We start from the raw sequence: 19,172 nt of genomic DNA, 5'->3' as shown, positions 1-19,172 counted from the left end.
TTGGTCATGCTTTTCAAACATCTGCGTTCGTACTTCCACTTTTTTTGCAGAATGTACAGTGTATTCCTATTTCGTTCAGCCTCCCATTTATGTGGAGTTTGTGTGGCCACTATTTGGCAGCACAGAATAATGTGTGACAGTCAGAACATTTGCAAGAACAAGAGTGAAAAAGGGGAAGGAAGTAGTTCAAGCTCAGACTACTTTTTTTTTTTTTTTTTTGCCAACGATTATTGAATGTCAAATCCTTTTAAAATTTAAAATCATCATTTCAAGAAAAAGCGAGGGAGATGCCGTCAAGCAATGGCACCAGTCTGAAGCTCACTCAAGATTCTTTGTCTTTAATTTTGCATGAGAGGAAATGCACTGAGGCGCACCAAAAGGATGCCGACGATCTGAAGAGCTTTGTCCTCTTCCTGAAAGGATGTTCAACAGAAAACAAGAACGGCACTGAAAATGGCCATTATTTTTACAAATGTCCAATTGCGAGCTTTTAACACTTCGCTAACAACCGTCGACAGGAAAATATTTGCATCATGCTTCATACAAAAAAAAAAAAAGTGGAGGTTAGTTTTATCTGACCTCCTCCAATGGTACACATTAAAACTACAAAAAAAAAACAACAAAAAAAAAACCCTTTTTTTTCGGGCAGTAGGTGGGGGACACCCCTGAACCGGTTGCCAGCCAATCGCAGGGCACACATAGACGAACGACCATTCATGCTCGCAATCACACCTAGGGACAATTTGGCCAATGGAAGAAGAGCAGAATGTGTGTGTGTGTGTGTGTGTGTGTGTGTGCGCGCGCGCAGGAAAGAGAGTTAGCTGTGGGTAGGCGGGGCTTTGTATAAAGAGTCTGCTCTCTGAGAGGCTTCCATTGACTGCATCTTTCATTTTCATCGTCATCATCATCACTGTCGCCAGTGGTCCTCACACGGCAACATGCCCAGCAAGAGGAAGAAGAATCAGCGTCGCATGAGGAGAGTGGTGAGTGAGCCGCATGCCACGCAGCCACAAAAAGCCCGATTGCTAAAAAAAAAAAAAAAATTGTGCGTCAACATCAGTATCATCTTTTTAATTTTTTTTTTTTTTTTTTTTTTTTTTTTTAAGGGAGCATTTTGAACGAAGTCAGGAAAGTGTTTCTACTGAGGGCTAAAACATAAACATAAAAAATAAAATAAATGGCGGACTGGAATGATCACTGGGATTTTTGACTAAAAAATAAAACTCCATTTCAGAATTTTTGCTGTTTAAAAAGAAGCAAAAAAAACATTAGCATTGATTGGTGCTCAGAATTTTTGCTGTTTAAAAAGAAGCAAAAAAAATAGCATTGGTGTGAACGTAAACAAACTTTAGTTGTGAGGAGGCACATTTAAGGAGGTAAGCGTTTCTATTTTGAGCTTGGAGAAAAAAACAAAAAGTGATGGATTAAGTGGAGAGGTTGTGTGAGGTTTAAATAGCCTGACATTCAGCAGGATTGCTGGGGATGCTGTCCTAACCCCAACTCGGAATTCCTGCCGTATGAGAGCTTCCACGCTGAGTCATGATACCAAATCAGACACCGGCGATCGAGCCGTGATGAAGGATGGATAAACGTTGGGTGGGGGACAAGTCGGGTATTGAGTGGGAGTCATTTAGGATGGGGGATGCCAAAAAAAATATAGATTTTTTTTTGGGGGGGGGTGAACGTCACCAAAATTAAAGTAGATATTTGAAAAAATTGACCACGGACAAACCTAACCTACATATTGAATAATCTTTCTCCAAAAAAATCCTTTTTATGGGGGGGGGGGGGTTGTGAACGTTCCAGACTATTTTGTGTGGTCACCAAAATTAAAGTAGATATTTGGAAACATTTACCACAGACAAACCTAACCTGCATTTTGAATAATCTTTCAAAAAAATCCTTTTTATTATTATTTTTTTAAACATCGTGAGCAATTTAAGGTCATCCACAAACCCAACAGAAATATTTTGTAAACCCCGCAAACAATTCAGACGTGCCAGCAAGCCCAACAAAGCTTTTTAAAACAAAGACGATTTGGTCATGACAAACCCAGCAAATATTTTCAACAAAGCGAAGGTACGCGCTTTTGTGAACAAACAATTTAGACTCTTATTTTTTTAAACATCGTGAGCAATTTAAGGTCATGCACAAATCCAACAGAAATATTTTGGAAACCCCGCAAACAATTCAGACGTGCCAGCAAGTCCAACAAAGCTTTTTAAAACAAAGACGATTTGGTCATGACAAACCCAGCAAATGTTTTCAAGCGAAGGTACGCGCTTTTGTGAACAAACAATTTAGACTCTGTCCGAACCCTTCGTATATTTTTGTCAACATTTAAGCCAATTTTATGGATAATGAACAAGGCGAGAGAAATGATCGTCGTAAAAATCACGCAAAATTTGGAGTCTTTGACAAACCTCTTTTTTTTTTTTTTTTTTTACGATAAAGCTAACGTGGGTGTTTTTGTCAACATCTCAACCATTTAGTCCTCAACAAGCTTAACACTGTTGCAACATCAAAGATCACTTTGGAATATTGACAAAGTGAATGTACACGTTTTTGTAAACACCCAAAACGGATCCAAGTTAGTCATCAACGCAGCTAACGTGGTTTCGGAAACATTGTCAACAATGAAGTCTTGAACAAACTAGCATGCATCTTTGTGTATCGGGATCAATTGTGGGGCTTGTTTTTGAAGTAACCCGAACGACGTTTGGGTCGGTTTGTACACCGGGACCCATTTTGAGTCGTGGAGGCACGTTTGTATGTTTTGGGTGAGCAAAGGTCTTTGTTTTGATGGCCGCCGCCACGAACAAAAGCATTTTCCCGCCGGCGACTGTGTCATGATTAGCATGCGGCGGTGATGCGATTAGGCTGGCTGGCTCTCTTCTATGCGGCTTCTGCTGACGGCCGCACTTTCACGCTCGTCGCACCTGTCAGGACGCGTCGGGTTACGACCGCTGGCATTGTTATGTAACCAGGGGGCTCTATTGATCTTTTTGTTGGACCCGAGATGGGGAACCAGTGCAGAACTATGTGACGCCTAGCCCGCCATGCGATGCACATAACGGGGTTTTGGAAACACAATTTGGAGTCTTCCAAACTGAATAATTTTAAAAATCTTTCAATTTTTAAATCTTCAAGACAATTAAGTCGGGGGGGGGTAAAAATTTATTAATTGACACACATTCGCTGATATTTTTTTATAGGAATATTTGATGCGCTTAACGTTTTATGAGCAGAGAAAATGTTGCCTTCAACAAAGCCAGCGTACATGTTTTGGGAATAATTGTAAACAATTTGGTCTTGGATTAACCTAAAGTACTTTTTTTTGTTGTAAATTATCGGTCCAATAAATCATGTAGCGGCTCAGACACACCTGACGTACGCATTTTCCATTTCCAGCAGAAGGAACGACGAGAGCGAGAGGAGCACAACAGCTGCAGCTCGCCCGCAAAACCCTCGCCCGCGGTCGCCCCCAAAGAACCAAAGAAGACGACCAAAGGGAGCGCCAAGGTTCAACCCGAAGTGGCGAAGCGAGCACCGGCCCAGGTTCGGCCGGCGGTCCCAGAGCCGGTCCCCTCTGAGAAGGCGCCTGGAGAAGCCACTCCAGAACCACAACCAGCAAGTCAGGCAAGAACATCTTAACTTGCAAAAATGGTGACGTCAGAGTCAAAACAGAAACTCCAGAAGTTTTAGAACTTTCACATGCAACCCGGTGAAAGAGGTCAATCCCCTGCAAAACTGTAGCATCGGAGCTAGGCTGGCATAAGTTGTGCTAGTTTAAAAAGGGGGGCAGAGGGCGATGGTCGATTGTATGGGACGGTTCTAGGGTGGGGGAGTGGGATCACGATGGCGTCATGGATAGCAGCCAAAGCACATCTGTCCGCCGAAACTTAAGAAACAGCCCCAGAATCTCTGAAATCGTCTCCAGACGCAGGGACAGAAGAGGAAGTAGAGGGACGTCTGTGCCAAAAGAAGGCAGGCTTTGATTTCTCATCCCCCCCCAGATGTTTTTTTCCTTGCCCTCCTGGTGGTTAAGATCGGGGCATGTCGTGAATGCTCATCAACCGTGGGCATGGGAGGCCTTCTGAGACTTTTGTGATTCAGGGCTATAGAAATAAATCTGACTTGACTCTACGTCCACGTTTATTCACGTTTGTTTATCCATTTGGGGATGTGAAGCTTCGCTAGCCCTAAATTAAAGATGGATGCCAGTATAATGGATGAATTATTGAATGTCACACTGTGGGAGGCTTGCAATTATTCATGTGGCCTCAAACACTTGGCCAGGGGGTGGGGGTGCGGGGTCTTCTTGGGTACTCCCTGTGTAAAAACCGTCCCGTCCTTCTTTGGTCTACTTTCCTCCACGGGTAATGCATTCTATCCTTGTGTATCTTTGGTCGACTCTCCTTCCTGGATAACAAGCCCTACTTTACTTCTTGGTCGAATTGCTGGGTAGCAACCTTCCTTCTTTGGTCTGCTTCACTTTTCTGGGTAAAAACCTTCTTTGGTCTCTCTCTACTCGACTTTGTGGGTAAAAATTGTCCGTACTTCCTGGGGAACCGCCTTCCTTTTTTTTGGTCGACTTGACTTCCTGGATAACAACTTTAGTTCTTTGCTAGACGACACTTGCAGTGTAAAAAATATCCATCGCACATCCTGGTTAGCAACGTTGCTTTGTGGTGTTTGTCTGCCGTACTTTTCAGGTAATAAAGGGATTTTTTGGTACTCATCTACCTCCCTGGTAGCAAAAGTTCACTTGTACCAATCTGACCAAACACATTTTTGCAGGGTGGCTGGGCGGGTGATCAGGTTTGGTTCACGCTTGGAAATCAAGATGTCCGAATTCTTGGCTGGATGACTCACATTGGTCCTCTCCTCTACAGATCAAATGCAAAGTCTTGGCACCGGAACCTGCAGCAGACGCAAGTCAGCCCTTTGCTGCAGCTGAACCAAAACCAGCTGCAGCACAGAAAGTAGAACCCAAATCAACTCAGGAAGTGGTCTCCAATGCACCAGAATCAAAAACCGTAACTGAGGAAATAAAGCCAGTAGAGCAAGTTGTCACTCGCGTACCAGAATTGGTCAGTTGCAACTTTAACTCACAACCAGTCATTGAAACAGAACTGGCCGCTAAAGTGAAACCAAAATTTGGAGAGCAGGTTGGTGCTAGTGTGCCACAAACGCTTAGTTGCACACTCAACTCAGAAAAAGGAATTAACGCAGAACCGCCCCTTAGGGCAGAATCACAAATGGTCGAGCAGGTTGTGGTTAGTGTACCAGAGCTCGACCCAAAACCAGAACAAGTGGCGATCCAACAGATGGCAGAGGAGGTCATCTGTTGCACCTTTGCCCCACAACCGGTAGTCGAAGCAAAACTGGCCGTTAAGGTAGAATCAGAGTCGGTAGAGCAAGTTGTCGCCAGTGTACCAAAACTCATCAGTTGCACCTCTGACTCGGAATCGTTAGAGCCGTCTGGTGTATCAAAACAAACGGAAGCCACAGAGATCCCTGAACCAGAACCCAAGAAGATCCCTAAACCAGAACCGGTTGCTGGAGGACAACAGACAGCGGAACAGGGCTTTGGCTGCTCCCTGGACCAAAAACCCATTGTTGAACCAGAGAAGGACCTCGTCCCGGTACCAAAACCAGCGGATGTTGCTCGCATACTTCAACCAGAACCAGAACCAAAGGTGGAAGCAGAACCTGTTGAAATCCATGAGGTGCGTACCACACTCTCAGTTCTATCGACGATTGTTAGATGCTTGGATGCTATATTTTTCTCCCCCACCCCCCAGGACGCTGCCGCCGCCACTCTGCAATGTCCCTCGGAAGAGAGCAGCATAGCATCTCGTCAGATGCAGCTGGAATCAACAATGGTGAGGTGGAAGACACGGTCCCTTGCTCTAAACAACGCAGTTGTTTTTGTCGTGCATGGACTGAAGACTGTGTGTTCAGGAAATACCGTTGGAGGCAGCGATGAATGGTCACCTACTTCCAAAGGTCTCCAACGAAGGATAGTCCTGGTAAGCCTGTTCTTTGATACCAGCCAGGCATGATTCCTTGGTACCAATTTTCTTTGTTCAGGGGTAGCAACCTCTCATTCATAAGTACCGGCTGACCTTACTTCCTGCAAGCAACAAGCTTCCCTCTTTGTGACCGTTCTACCTTACTTACTAGGCAACGACCCTCATTCTTTAAAACTGTTTGTCTAATTTCCCAGGTAGCAACTTTAGGTTTTTGGTCTAACTGACTTCCATCCATCCATCCATTTTCTAATCGGCTTCTCCTCACAAGGGGGGTGCTGGAGCCTATCCCGGCTCTCTTCGGTCAGTAGGCGGGAAACACCCTGAACCGGTTGCCAGCCAATCGCAGGGCACACAAAGACGAACTACCATCCGCACTCACACCTCAGCAAAATTTTGAGTGTTCCATTGACGTGCCACGCATGTTTTTGGAATGTAGAAAGAAAACCGGAGTACCCGGAGAAAACCCGCGCAGGCACGGGGAGAACATGTAAACTCCATACAGGAAGGCCGCAGCCGGAATCGAACTCTGCACCTCCGCGCTGTGAGGTAGACAAGCTAACCAGTCGCCCACCGTGCCGCCCCCACCCCCATCTTACTTTTCGAGTGAAAACGTTCCATACTTCCTGGGTAACAATCTTCGTGCTTTGTTGCTGGTCTGCCAGACTTTCTGGGTGCCATCCTTCCGTATTTGGTGCTGCTTCGGTGGAATGACCGTCTTTCTTTGGTACAGATCTGCCTTACTCCTCAGGTTGACTGTTTCGCACAAGTGTGCCTTACTTTCTGGGTAAATAACCTTTACTGGGTGTCACCCGTTTTTGGGTACTGGTCTGCCTAACCCATTTAATAACAACCACCACCATTCATCTTCTGCCGGTTTACTCTCCTTCTGGGGTAAAATACATCCTTCTTCGGTACCTCTCCACTTTCCTTGCTGCGTGACAACCTCACATATTTTTTTTAATCTACTTTACTTCCTGGGTAAAGTTGGGCTCCCACAAAATCTCGCACGGACTCATCTCCTCTTTTGTCCTCTTTCAGATGCCACATGGTCATTTGGTGGCCTGGAAGACTTACTGCGGATGAACCAGATGACGATTGTTTTGTTTTATATTTGGGGATTAGAGCAGGAAATTGAGGGGACAGCCCATTTTTAAGTGCCTGTCCGGTCTCCACAGAACATCCCCGTTTCTGCACGCTCGCTCTAAGCCACTTCAAGCCAAGGCCCAGCCAGCCAAGTGGAACCACCTTGTGGATCTTTTGGCATGCTAATTGAGAACGGTGGAAGAAAAACATGCTACTCTGGTCTGTCCTCTGAAGGACGTTCAAGCCTGGTGTCCACCGAGCAGTGCAGTTTCGTACACTCATCATTTTGGGGTCTTTAACCGTGACAAAGGGTTGAAAAGAAACAAAACAAAAAACGAGGCCTGGTCATGATTTGCCGTGTGCCGATCGCAATCAGACGGCTTGGTGGAAGCGAAGCTTACTTGGATCACTTTGACTCGAGAACATCCCATTTCTGTTCTGTTGCTTCCACATTTTTTTTCTTCTTCTTGTATCACGTGAGGTGCTCTATTCTTTAGTGTGAGGCGCTGAGTGCACCCGAGCACCACATTTGCTGGGGATTGGTTTTTCAACCTTTGAAATAAAGCCCTAAAAAAACTATGTTCAGATTTTTTTTTTTGTGGGTGTGGGACACACAACATACAGCATCGAACAGGCTCACTCAGTTGGAGTTAGCAGCATACTAACCAGCTAGCATTTCACTAACTGACGCATATTAAACATCGATTCAGTTTTTCCTCACGTCGTTCACAGTTTACTAAATCAAGGGCTGTACTTTGATGTTAATAAGTACTTGAGTACAGTAACGCACGCAGTTCAAATTCATGTCATGTGGTAGCTGACCAAATGTTCTCATTGCATTATTATTAGCTTCAGGAAGTGCAGTCTGTTAGCTAATTAGTGTAAAAGCATGAAGCAAAATAGACCATTAGAAGTAAAACATGCCTGAAAGTGTGGTCAGTCAGTACATTTAAAAAAAAAAAACAAAACAAAAAAAAAACACCTTATTTCCCTCAGAACATTTAATCATTTTTTTCTACATTCACTTTTTAGACAGTGTATTGATGTTTTCCATCCATATGATTATACTGTCAACTCAAATTAGAAAATATAAACAAAGAAAACAAGTAAAAAAAAAAGAGAAGAGGATGTATAACAACAAGGATATATATATTTATGTATTTGTAAAAAGCACATTCTTATTAATAAGCTCTGGAATGGAATCAGAGGTCCCCCACACACCCTCTAAAACATTATCATATGAAAATCTAACATGTTTTTTTTCCAATTCATATTGTTTTTAATCAGCCATGAATAGAATGTCATAATAATAATAAATAATAAAGTGATTGGATTGGTCCATGAGGTAAAAATGTGAACTAAAACAAAGTCAATTAACAACAGTGTGTGATGTTATTCTTAGGAAAAAGCACACACGCCTGCGTACACACGCACGCACCCACACACGCACACACACGGCACTCAAATGTCATCTTCACAAAGCCACTTGATGGATGTATTGTATTTATAATAATTCCACACACAATGTACCCACGTGAAATATGCCAATCGACCACGCGCCCCGTTCTAGTTGATGGACGTCAATCCAAAAACATCAGACTCGCTTGTTCAAATATTAGCAAGCGCTGCCGACAAGTGCGAGCTCTCGTCCGACACGTAGCATGTGTGGTTAGGATTACGCTTGGCTACCTTGCCAACTTCACTCGGTCATTGTCGGGAGGTTAGCGTCACAGCGTAGTATTAGCCCAAACTCAATGCTTTGCCGGACTAGCCTGACTGTTTGGGCGCATATGTTTGGGGAATTATCTCAGCGTGAAGCTAACTGACACGCTCCCATCAAAATTAGCTACTTCATAGTCGGACTGAATCGAGTTAGCGACATAGCATAGCATGAGGCTAACCGACCGCTCTGCCACATTATAAAAAAAACCCAATTGTTGGGGTGCATGATGTCAGTGAGTTAGCGTAGCATGATGCTAACTGCAGGTACACTTTCCTTTATTATGTGTCACATTGTCGGAGGGCATATGGTGAGCTGCGTAACATGAAGCTAACCGACTGCTCTCCCTCCATCCTCACGAGCTGGATTGCTGGGGTGTCAGTAGTTAGCGGTAGCGCAGCATGGAGATAAATGAATGCTCGCCACCCTCCATCTTTAAGAGCCTTATTGTTAGCCACATAGCATAGCACGAGTGGACGACTATATTAAATAAAAGAGCACTTTTGTTTGTGTGGTTGATGTTTTTTTTGTCAGAAATTAGCGCAAAGCTAAGAAGCGTAGTAAGCGGCAGACGCATCACATTGTTTTTGGCAGCCGGGGGGGGGGTAAAAATTTATTAATTGACACACATTCGCTGATATTTTTTTATAGGAATATTTGATGCGCTTAACGTTTTATGAGCAGAGAAAATGTTGCCTTCAACAAAGCCAGCGTACATGTTTTGGGAATAATTGTAAACAATTTGGTCTTGGATTAACCTAAAGTACTTTTTTTTGTTGTAAATTATCGGTCCAATAAATCATGTAGCGGCTCAGACACACCTGACGTACGCATTTTCCATTTCCAGCAGAAGGAACGACGAGAGCGAGAGGAGCACAACAGCTGCAGCTCGCCCGCAAAACCCTCGCCCGCGGTCGCCCCCAAAGAACCAAAGAAGACGACCAAAGGGAGCGCCAAGGTTCAACCCGAAGTGGCGAAGCGAGCACCGGCCCAGGTTCGGCCGGCGGTCCCAGAGCCGGTCCCCTCTGAGAAGGCGCCTGGAGAAGCCACTCCAGAACCACAACCAGCAAGTCAGGCAAGAACATCTTAACTTGCAAAAATGGTGACGTCAGAGTCAAAACAGAAACTCCAGAAGTTTTAGAACTTTCACATGCAACCCGGTGAAAGAGGTCAATCCCCTGCAAAACTGTAGCATCGGAGCTAGGCTGGCATAAGTTGTGCTAGTTTAAAAAGGGGGGCAGAGGGCGATGGTCGATTGTATGGGACGGTTCTAGGGTGGGGGAGTGGGATCACGATGGCGTCATGGATAGCAGCCAAAGCACATCTGTCCGCCGAAACTTAAGAAACAGCCCCAGAATCTCTGAAATCGTCTCCAGACGCAGGGACAGAAGAGGAAGTAGAGGGACGTCTGTGCCAAAAGAAGGCAGGCTTTGATTTCTCATCCCCCCCCAGATGTTTTTTTCCTTGCCCTCCTGGTGGTTAAGATCGGGGCATGTCGTGAATGCTCATCAACCGTGGGCATGGGAGGCCTTCTGAGACTTTTGTGATTCAGGGCTATAGAAATAAATCTGACTTGACTCTACGTCCACGTTTATTCACGTTTGTTTATCCATTTGGGGATGTGAAGCTTCGCTAGCCCTAAATTAAAGATGGATGCCAGTATAATGGATGAATTATTGAATGTCACACTGTGGGAGGCTTGCAATTATTCATGTGGCCTCAAACACTTGGCCAGGGGGTGGGGGTGCGGGGTCTTCTTGGGTACTCCCTGTGTAAAAACCGTCCCGTCCTTCTTTGGTCTACTTTCCTCCACGGGTAATGCATTCTATCCTTGTGTATCTTTGGTCGACTCTCCTTCCTGGATAACAAGCCCTACTTTACTTCTTGGTCGAATTGCTGGGTAGCAACCTTCCTTCTTTGGTCTGCTTCACTTTTCTGGGTAAAAACCTTCTTTGGTCTCTCTCTACTCGACTTTGTGGGTAAAAATTGTCCGTACTTCCTGGGGAACCGCCTTCCTTTTTTTTGGTCGACTTGACTTCCTGGATAACAACTTTAGTTCTTTGCTAGACGACACTTGCAGTGTAAAAAATATCCATCGCACATCCTGGTTAGCAACGTTGCTTTGTGGTGTTTGTCTGCCGTACTTTTCAGGTAATAAAGGGATTTTTTGGTACTCATCTACCTCCCTGGTAGCAAAAGTTCACTTGTACCAATCTGACCAAACACATTTTTGCAGGGTGGCTGGGCGGGTGATCAGGTTTGGTTCACGCTTGGAAATCAAGATGTCCGAATTCTTGGCTGGATGACTCACATTGGTCCTCTCCTCTACAGATCAAATGCAAAGTCTTGGCACCGGAACCTGCAGCAGACGCAAGTCAGCCCTTTGCTGCAGCTGAACCAAAACCAGCTGCAGCACAGAAAGTAGAACCCAAATCAACTCAGGAAGTGGTCTCCAATGCACCAGAATCAAAAACCGTAACTGAGGAAATAAAGCCAGTAGAGCAAGTTGTCACTCGCGTACCAGAATTGGTCAGTTGCAACTTTAACTCACAACCAGTCATTGAAACAGAACTGGCCGCTAAAGTGAAACCAAAATTTGGAGAGCAGGTTGGTGCTAGTGTGCCACAAACGCTTAGTTGCACACTCAACTCAGAAAAAGGAATTAACGCAGAACCGCCCCTTAGGGCAGAATCACAAATGGTCGAGCAGGTTGTGGTTAGTGTACCAGAGCTCGACCCAAAACCAGAACAAGTGGCGATCCAACAGATGGCAGAGGAGGTCATCTGTTGCACCTTTGCCCCACAACCGGTAGTCGAAGCAAAACTGGCCGTTAAGGTAGAATCAGAGTCGGTAGAGCAAGTTGTCGCCAGTGTACCAAAACTCATCAGTTGCACCTCTGACTCGGAATCGTTAGAGCCGTCTGGTGTATCAAAACAAACGGAAGCCACAGAGATCCCTGAACCAGAACCCAAGAAGATCCCTAAACCAGAACCGGTTGCTGGAGGACAACAGACAGCGGAACAGGGCTTTGGCTGCTCCCTGGACCAAAAACCCATTGTTGAACCAGAGAAGGACCTCGTCCCGGTACCAAAACCAGCGGATGTTGCTCGCATAATTCAACCAGAACCCGAACCAAAGGTGGCAGCAGAACCTGTTGAAATCCATGAGGTGCGTACCACACTCTCAGTTCTATCGACGATTGTTAGATGCTTGGATGCTATATTTTTCTCCCCCACCCCCCAGGACGCTGCCGCCGCCACTCTGCAATGTCCCTCGGAAGAGAGCAGCATAGCATCTCGTCAGATGCAGCTGGAATCAACAATGGTGAGGTGGAAGACACGGTCCCTTGCTCTAAACAACGCAGTTGTTTTTGTCGTGCATGGACTGAAGACTGTGTGTTCAGGAAATACCGTTGGAGGCAGCGATGAATGGTCACCTACTTCCAAAGGTCTCCAACGAAGGATAGTCCTGGTAAGCCTGTTCTTTGATACCAGCCAGGCATGATTCCTTGGTACCAATTTTCTTTGTTCAGGGGTAGCAACCTCTCATTCATAAGTACCGGCTGACCTTACTTCCTGCAAGCAACAAGCTTCCCTCTTTGTGACCGTTCTACCTTACTTACTAGGCAACGACCCTCATTCTTTAAAACTGTTTGTCTAATTTCCCAGGTAGCAACTTTAGGTTTTTGGTCTAACTGACTTCCATCCATCCATCCATTTTCTAATCGGCTTCTCCTCACAAGGGGGGTGCTGGAGCCTATCCCGGCTCTCTTCGGTCAGTAGGCGGGAAACACCCTGAACCGGTTGCCAGCCAATCGCAGGGCACACAAAGACGAACTACCATCCGCACTCACACCTCAGCAAAATTTTGAGTGTTCCATTGACGTGCCACGCATGTTTTTGGAATGTAGAAAGAAAACCGGAGTACCCGGAGAAAACCCGCGCAGGCACGGGGAGAACATGTAAACTCCATACAGGAAGGCCGCAGCCGGAATCGAACTCTGCACCTCCGCGCTGTGAGGTAGACAAGCTAACCAGTCGCCCACCGTGCCGCCCCCACCCCCATCTTACTTTTCGAGTGAAAACGTTCCATACTTCCTGGGTAACAATCTTCGTGCTTTGTTGCTGGTCTGCCAGACTTTCTGGGTGCCATCCTTCCGTATTTGGTGCTGCTTCGGTGGAATGACCGTCTTTCTTTGGTACAGATCTGCCTTACTCCTCAGGTTGACTGTTTCGCACAAGTGTGCCTTACTTTCTGGGTAAATAACCTTTACTGGGTGTCACCCGTTTTTGGGTACTGGTCTGCCTAACCCATTTAATAACAACCACCACCATTCATCTTCTGCCGGTTTACTCTCCTTCTGGGGTAAAATACATCCTTCTTCGGTACCTCTCCACTTTCCTTGCTGCGTGACAACCTCACATATTTTTTTTAATCTACTTTACTTCCTGGGTAAAGTTGGGCTCCCACAAAATCTCGCACGGACTCATCTCCTCTTTTGTCCTCTTTCAGATGCCACATGGTCATTTGGTGGCCTGGAAGACTTACTGCGGATGAACCAGATGACGATTGTTTTGTTTTATATTTGGGGATTAGAGCAGGAAATTGAGGGGACAGCCCATTTTTAAGTGCCTGTCCGGTCTCCACAGAACATCCCCGTTTCTGCACGCTCGCTCTAAGCCACTTCAAGCCAAGGCCCAGCCAGCCAAGTGGAACCACCTTGTGGATCTTTTGGCATGCTAATTGAGAACGGTGGAAGAAAAACATGCTACTCTGGTCTGTCCTCTGAAGGACGTTCAAGCCTGGTGTCCACCGAGCAGTGCAGTTTCGTACACTCATCATTTTGGGGTCTTTAACCGTGACAAAGGGTTGAAAAGAAACAAAACAAAAAACGAGGCCTGGTCATGATTTGCCGTGTGCCGATCGCAATCAGACGGCTTGGTGGAAGCGAAGCTTACTTGGATCACTTTGACTCGAGAACATCCCATTTCTGTTCTGTTGCTTCCACATTTTTTTTCTTCTTCTTGTATCACGTGAGGTGCTCTATTCTTTAGTGTGAGGCGCTGAGTGCACCCGAGCACCACATTTGCTGGGGATTGGTTTTTCAACCTTTGAAATAAAGCCCTAAAAAAACTATGTTCAGATTTTTTTTTTTGTGGGTGTGGGACACACAACATACAGCATCGAACAGGCTCACTCAGTTGGAGTTAGCAGCATACTAACCAGCTAGCATTTCACTAACTGACGCATATTAAACATCGATTCAGTTTTTCCTCACGTCGTTCACAGTTTACTAAATCAAGGGCTGTACTTTGATGTTAATAAGTACTTGAGTACAGTAACGCACGCAGTTCAAATTCATGTCATGTGGTAGCTGACCAAATGTTCTCATTGCATTATTATTAGCTTCAGGAAGTGCAGTCTGTTAGCTAATTAGTGTAAAAGCATGAAGCAAAATAGACCATTAGAAGTAAAACATGCCTGAAAGTGTGGTCAGTCAGTACATTTAAAAAAAAAAAACAAAACAAAAAAAAAACACCTTATTTCCCTCAGAACATTTAATCATTTTTTTCTACATTCACTTTTTAGACAGTGTATTGATGTTTTCCATCCATATGATTATACTGTCAACTCAAATTAGAAAATATAAACAAAGAAAACAAGTAAAAAAAAAAGAGAAGAGGATGTATAACAACAAGGATATATATATTTATGTATTTGTAAAAAGCACATTCTTATTAATAAGCTCTGGAATGGAATCAGAGGTCCCCCACACACCCTCTAAAACATTATCATATGAAAATCTAACATGTTTTTTTTCCAATTCATATTGTTTTTAATCAGCCATGAATAGAATGTCATAATAATAATAAATAATAAAGTGATTGGATTGGTCCATGAGGTAAAAATGTGAACTAAAACAAAGTCAATTAACAACAGTGTGTGATGTTATTCTTAGGAAAAAGCACACACGCCTGCGTACACACGCACGCACCCACACACGCACACACACGGCACTCAAATGTCATCTTCACAAAGCCACTTGATGGATGTATTGTATTTATAATAATTCCACACACAATGTACCCACGTGAAATATGCCAATCGACCACGCGCCCCGTTCTAGTTGATGGACGTCAATCCAAAAACATCAGACTCGCTTGTTCAAATATTAGCAAGCGCTGCCGACAAGTGCGAGCTCTCGTCCGACACGTAGCATGTGTGGTTAGGATTACGCTTGGCTACCTTGCCAACTTCACTCGGTCATTGTCGGGAGGTTAGCGTCACAGCGTAGTATTAGCCCAAACTCAATGCTTTGCCGGACTAGCCTGACTGTTTGGGCGCATATGTTTGGGGAATTATCTCAGCGTGAAGCTAACTGACACGCTCCCATCAAAATTAGCTACTTCATAGTCGGACTGAATCGAGTTAGCGACATAGCATAGCATGAGGCTAACCGACCGCTCTGCCACATTATAAAAAAAACCCAATTGTTGGGGTGCATGATGTCAGTGAGTTAGCGTAGCATGATGCTAACTGCAGGTACACTTTCCTTTATTATGTGTCACATTGTCGGAGGGCATATGGTGAGCTGCGTAACATGAAGCTAACCGACTGCTCTCCCTCCATCCTCACGAGCTGGATTGCTGGGGTGTCAGTAGTTAGCGGTAGCGCAGCATGGAGATAAATGAATGCTCGCCACCCTCCATCTTTAAGAGCCTTATTGTTAGCCACATAGCATAGCACGAGTGGACGACTATATTAAATAAAAGAGCACTTTTGTTTGTGTGGTTGATGTTTTTTGTTTTTTTTTGTCAGAAATTAGCGCAAAGCTAAGAAGCGTAGTAAGCGGCAGACGCATCACATTGTTTTTGGCAGCCAATTTGTATAGTTGTCTGCAATACTGACAGACACTGACACAGCAGATGTTAGCATTTTAGCATGTAGCCTTTTTTGTTTGCAAAAGTCATTGTGATTTCTCAGCATTCGGGGAATTCCTCAATCTCGTCCCGATTTTCACTCCTCGAATGTTTGAAGTGAGTTAAGAGTGTTGTTTTTTTTTCCTTGCGAGGACATGGAGAGATAGCGAAGGGAGTGAAAGAGGGACACCTCCCAGAGTCTGTGCAAGACCTCTGAACCCCGCAAAAACAGAAGGCCCAATGTGGGCTCAGTCTCGTCCAATCAGGCTCCAGAGGGCTCCATGTTTGTTCAAATGCAGTCCACATCCGGACCGTCTTTTAGTGTCATTTTTGTTGTTTTTCCTACTAAAATAGCGCTTTGGATCCCTGGTTCTCAAATTCTGACCAGGCGTCGTTCAGCTCCATGAAGATCATCTTAGCGTAGTCCTCGTAAGGTTTGCCCGTTGCCTGAAGGGGACGCCGTTGAGTCAAAAACAGGGAGGAAGGGCAAAGGTGGGGGAAAAAAACGAATGAATGCGTGCTTATTAATTCAATTAAACCACAAATAATCAATTATCAAATGACCTTATGTTGATCTAGAGGAGTCGATCTTATCGAATTAAAAATGACACTCATGTTACGAATGCGTCTTCTCCATGCTCCTTGCCTGTGTCTTCATTTGCTATTTGTGTGTTGGACTATTTATCTCATCCGATAAACGGCTGAAAGTGCATCTGCGACTTTCCTTGCCCGCATGCAAGGGCCCAATCCCAAGTCCGGGTACCACTGTATGTCTGTAGATGCGGTGTGTCCAAAGCGCACCTTATCTGGATGGACCACGAGGACGGCCTTCCTGTAGAACTTCTTCACCTGGTCCGGCGTGACCAGGTCGGCCATGCCCACCGGCCTCCAGCGGGTCTCGCCCTCCCACAGCACCGTGTGCAATGTGGACAGCAGCGCGCGAATGTTCCTCTCCTTGCCCTCGATCCAGTCTAAGATCTAATCGGCGGGAGGACAAAATGTTGTTTGAAAGCATGCGGCCGGGTCGGGGAGCTCACCAAGAGAACTATGAAAAGCTACAAGAAAGATTACAAATGCATTTTTCCACATTTTCCAAAGTGGAGTTTTGCAGTCCTGGTGAGGAACTCATTTTCCAAAGCTGAAGTTTTGCAGCCCTGGTGAGGAACTCGTGTTATTGTAGCGCTCTAGAGATTTTTAAATTTTTTTTTTAAACTTACTTTCTTTTTCATATCTCAGTGTTACCAATGGTTTTGAAGCCACGCTCCCTTTTTGACAAAAAGTCATTTGTGGCGTGGTGGGAGGCAATGAGCCCGCCCTTACAAAATGTTTAAACTCATCGACTGCTAAATTAATTTCTAGCTTTCTTAAATCAGCAGTGGAACACGGGCTTGGTTCATCATAAAGACTGGTTTCTGACTAAAAAGGAGAAAAAAATAAGTTGTTTGTGCAAATAGAAGTGCAAAGCAGAGCAGAGATTTTGACACAATTTTTGGGGTGACACCTCTACTATGAAACAACAAAAACCAGACCGGAAAATGGCTTTTGGTGACAAAATATAAACATTCACGAGAGCGCATACCTGCAGTTTAAGGGGATCCATTTCCTTTGTGATCTCCTGCCTCCTCATTTCCGCAATGGTCCTGGGCCCTTTTTTATCCGTCTTGGAAGAAAAGCCCTGAGTTGACAGCAGGTCCCCAAAGTCGTCCTCCGTGACCTTGGGCTTCGGCCCTGCATCGTGACAACACAAGGAGCAAGAAAGACACCATTTTCAGCCAACATTTGCAGCATACACGCGAGCCAGGACGGCGGGGAAATACCGAATCCCGGAGGCCGAACGCCCCTCTCCTCGCGACCTCCGATGACACTGGGGAAGTTGAAGTTATAGTTGGGCTTGCCGGCGGACGGCGGGGCCGCCGACGCTTTGGGCGCAGACCCGGATCCGGACTGCCAGGGTTTGTTGTGGCCCTGGGGGGCTTTGCCGCCTTGCCAGGATGCCGGCGGGCCTTGAGGCTTCGCCGAAGACGAAGAGGAGGACGGTGCAGCCTTGGTAGGCCCGGCGAAGTTATTGTTGGTCGAACCTGGAAGCAACCAGTTGGAGGCACTTCAGCTTCATTTGAAAAGTGCAACTGTGCTGTGTCAGCTCATGTCCTATTTTGATTCAGTTTGAGCATTTTCATTGTATGGAATGTAAAGAAGTGATTTGTACGGCGGTAAAATCGGAAGGCATCACATTGTGGTGTAACTGGAGTGAATCGTGCCGCACCGTCAATCTGGAGAATCAAATTGCAGCGGAATCGGAGTGACTGATTGTTTTGTAATTGAAGAGAAGCTGACTGTGGGGAAGTGCTGCGAATCGGAATTGAAGCGAATCGTGTATGATTATGCAAGTACATTGTATTGTATCGTAATTGGAGTGAACTGCACATCATCGGTATTAAATGAAAATGACAGGTTCATATTTACTTGGTAAATTGGAGCTGAGGTTGCCCAAATCAGCGAAGGGATCGAAGGTCTGAGACTTGGTCTTGTTCACGGATGACATACTCGAGGCTGCGAGCACACAAATGTGACGGTTCACCAATAAACAAACACACAAACATGATGTATTGTAACGCATTCAAGTACGTAGGCCGACTCTTACCGGCGCTGACGTAGGCGGGCCTGCTGGCAGTGGCACTCATGCCCGCCGACGTGCTCGCCGCCCAGCTGTCCCACCCGCTCAGGAGGTCCGGGTGACTGGCTGACGACGTCATCTTCGGAGCGCTGTTTACTAACTTATCTGACGGCAAGTACAAATATGAATACGTCCACACGAGCGTCAGAATATAGGAAGGCGAAGGAAGGGCTGGAACTCACTGAGGTCAAAGAGGCTGGCGTTGGAAGTCGGAGCCGCTTTGCTCGGCGCCAAACTCTCGGAACCCATCAGGTCCCCGAACAGGTCGGGGCCGGAGGCCTGCCGGGACGAGCCCACGCTGGAGCCCACCCCTGAGCTGGAGCCCATCCCGAACGGGTCAAACGGGTCGCTCATGGCTGCCGCCCCCCCCAAAAAAAAGCACAGCACGCCTTGCATATTTACTGTCTATGTCAAACACATTCAATGACACTAAAGTTTGTGAAGAAAGACCCCTTTCATTCTTTCTTTCTTCCTGACGCATATGATGATTGGCCAGTGGATCAAACGGCCGCAGTAAGCGCCGACTGCTGGCGAGGAGGACTTCCTCCATGTTTTCTAAATTGACTTGCTTTAGCTCTTAGTGGCTGCAACCGGCGGACTTCACAAGCAACCGAAAAAAAAGCCCGATACCAATACATTTTAATTCCTCGGTAAGTGCATTTTGAAAGTCACATTAACGAGACTTGAAAGAGTGAGCAAATTCTCAAGTCAAACATCACAAAACCTTAATCCCCCCC

General features: G+C 45.6%; 2 protein-coding genes and 1 long non-coding RNA gene across 3 annotated transcripts in view; 2 read left to right on the top strand and 1 right to left on the bottom strand.

Annotated features, from left to right (window-relative positions):
* The first annotated feature begins 786 nt into the window (after nucleotides 1-786).
* LOC109525357 (fibrous sheath CABYR-binding protein-like) lies at nucleotides 787-7,689 on the top strand. The gene is made up of 6 exons (XM_019885793.1): nucleotides 787-983; nucleotides 3,412-3,639; nucleotides 4,896-5,732; nucleotides 5,808-5,888; nucleotides 5,968-6,035; nucleotides 7,077-7,689. The coding sequence occupies exons 1-5, from the start codon at nucleotides 939-941 to the stop codon at nucleotides 6,028-6,030; spliced, it is 1,254 nt and encodes a 417-aa protein (XP_019741352.1). The 5' UTR covers nucleotides 787-938; the 3' UTR covers nucleotides 6,031-6,035; nucleotides 7,077-7,689.
* Nucleotides 7,690-11,984: 4,295 nt separating this feature from the next.
* On the top strand, nucleotides 11,985-13,966 carry LOC109525256 (uncharacterized). The gene is made up of 4 exons (XR_002170106.1): nucleotides 11,985-12,009; nucleotides 12,085-12,165; nucleotides 12,245-12,312; nucleotides 13,354-13,966. It is a non-coding gene; the product is annotated as an uncharacterized LOC109525256 (long non-coding RNA).
* A 418-nt stretch (nucleotides 13,967-14,384) lies between these two features.
* The window catches only part of gak (cyclin G associated kinase), a 19,030-nt gene continuing 14,242 nt past the window's right edge, over nucleotides 14,385-19,172 (bottom strand). Inside the window, exons 25-31 of the mRNA XM_019885608.1 lie at nucleotides 18,618-18,791; nucleotides 18,403-18,540; nucleotides 18,225-18,311; nucleotides 17,579-17,839; nucleotides 17,341-17,489; nucleotides 16,563-16,739; nucleotides 14,385-16,208 (exon numbers count right to left, since the gene is read on the bottom strand). Of these exons, the coding sequence (XP_019741167.1) occupies nucleotides 16,107-16,208; nucleotides 16,563-16,739; nucleotides 17,341-17,489; nucleotides 17,579-17,839; nucleotides 18,225-18,311; nucleotides 18,403-18,540; nucleotides 18,618-18,791 (1,088 nt within the window). The 3' untranslated portion in view covers nucleotides 14,385-16,106. The remainder of the gene's footprint in view (nucleotides 16,209-16,562; nucleotides 16,740-17,340; nucleotides 17,490-17,578; nucleotides 17,840-18,224; nucleotides 18,312-18,402; nucleotides 18,541-18,617; nucleotides 18,792-19,172) is intronic.

Source organism: Hippocampus comes, unplaced genomic scaffold (genome assembly GCF_001891065.2).
Source record: "Hippocampus comes isolate QL1 unplaced genomic scaffold, H_comes_QL1_v1.1 scaffold78, whole genome shotgun sequence".
Taxonomy (NCBI): Eukaryota; Metazoa; Chordata; class Actinopteri; order Syngnathiformes; family Syngnathidae; genus Hippocampus; species Hippocampus comes.
This window is presented reverse-complemented; position numbering and strand designations above follow the sequence as displayed.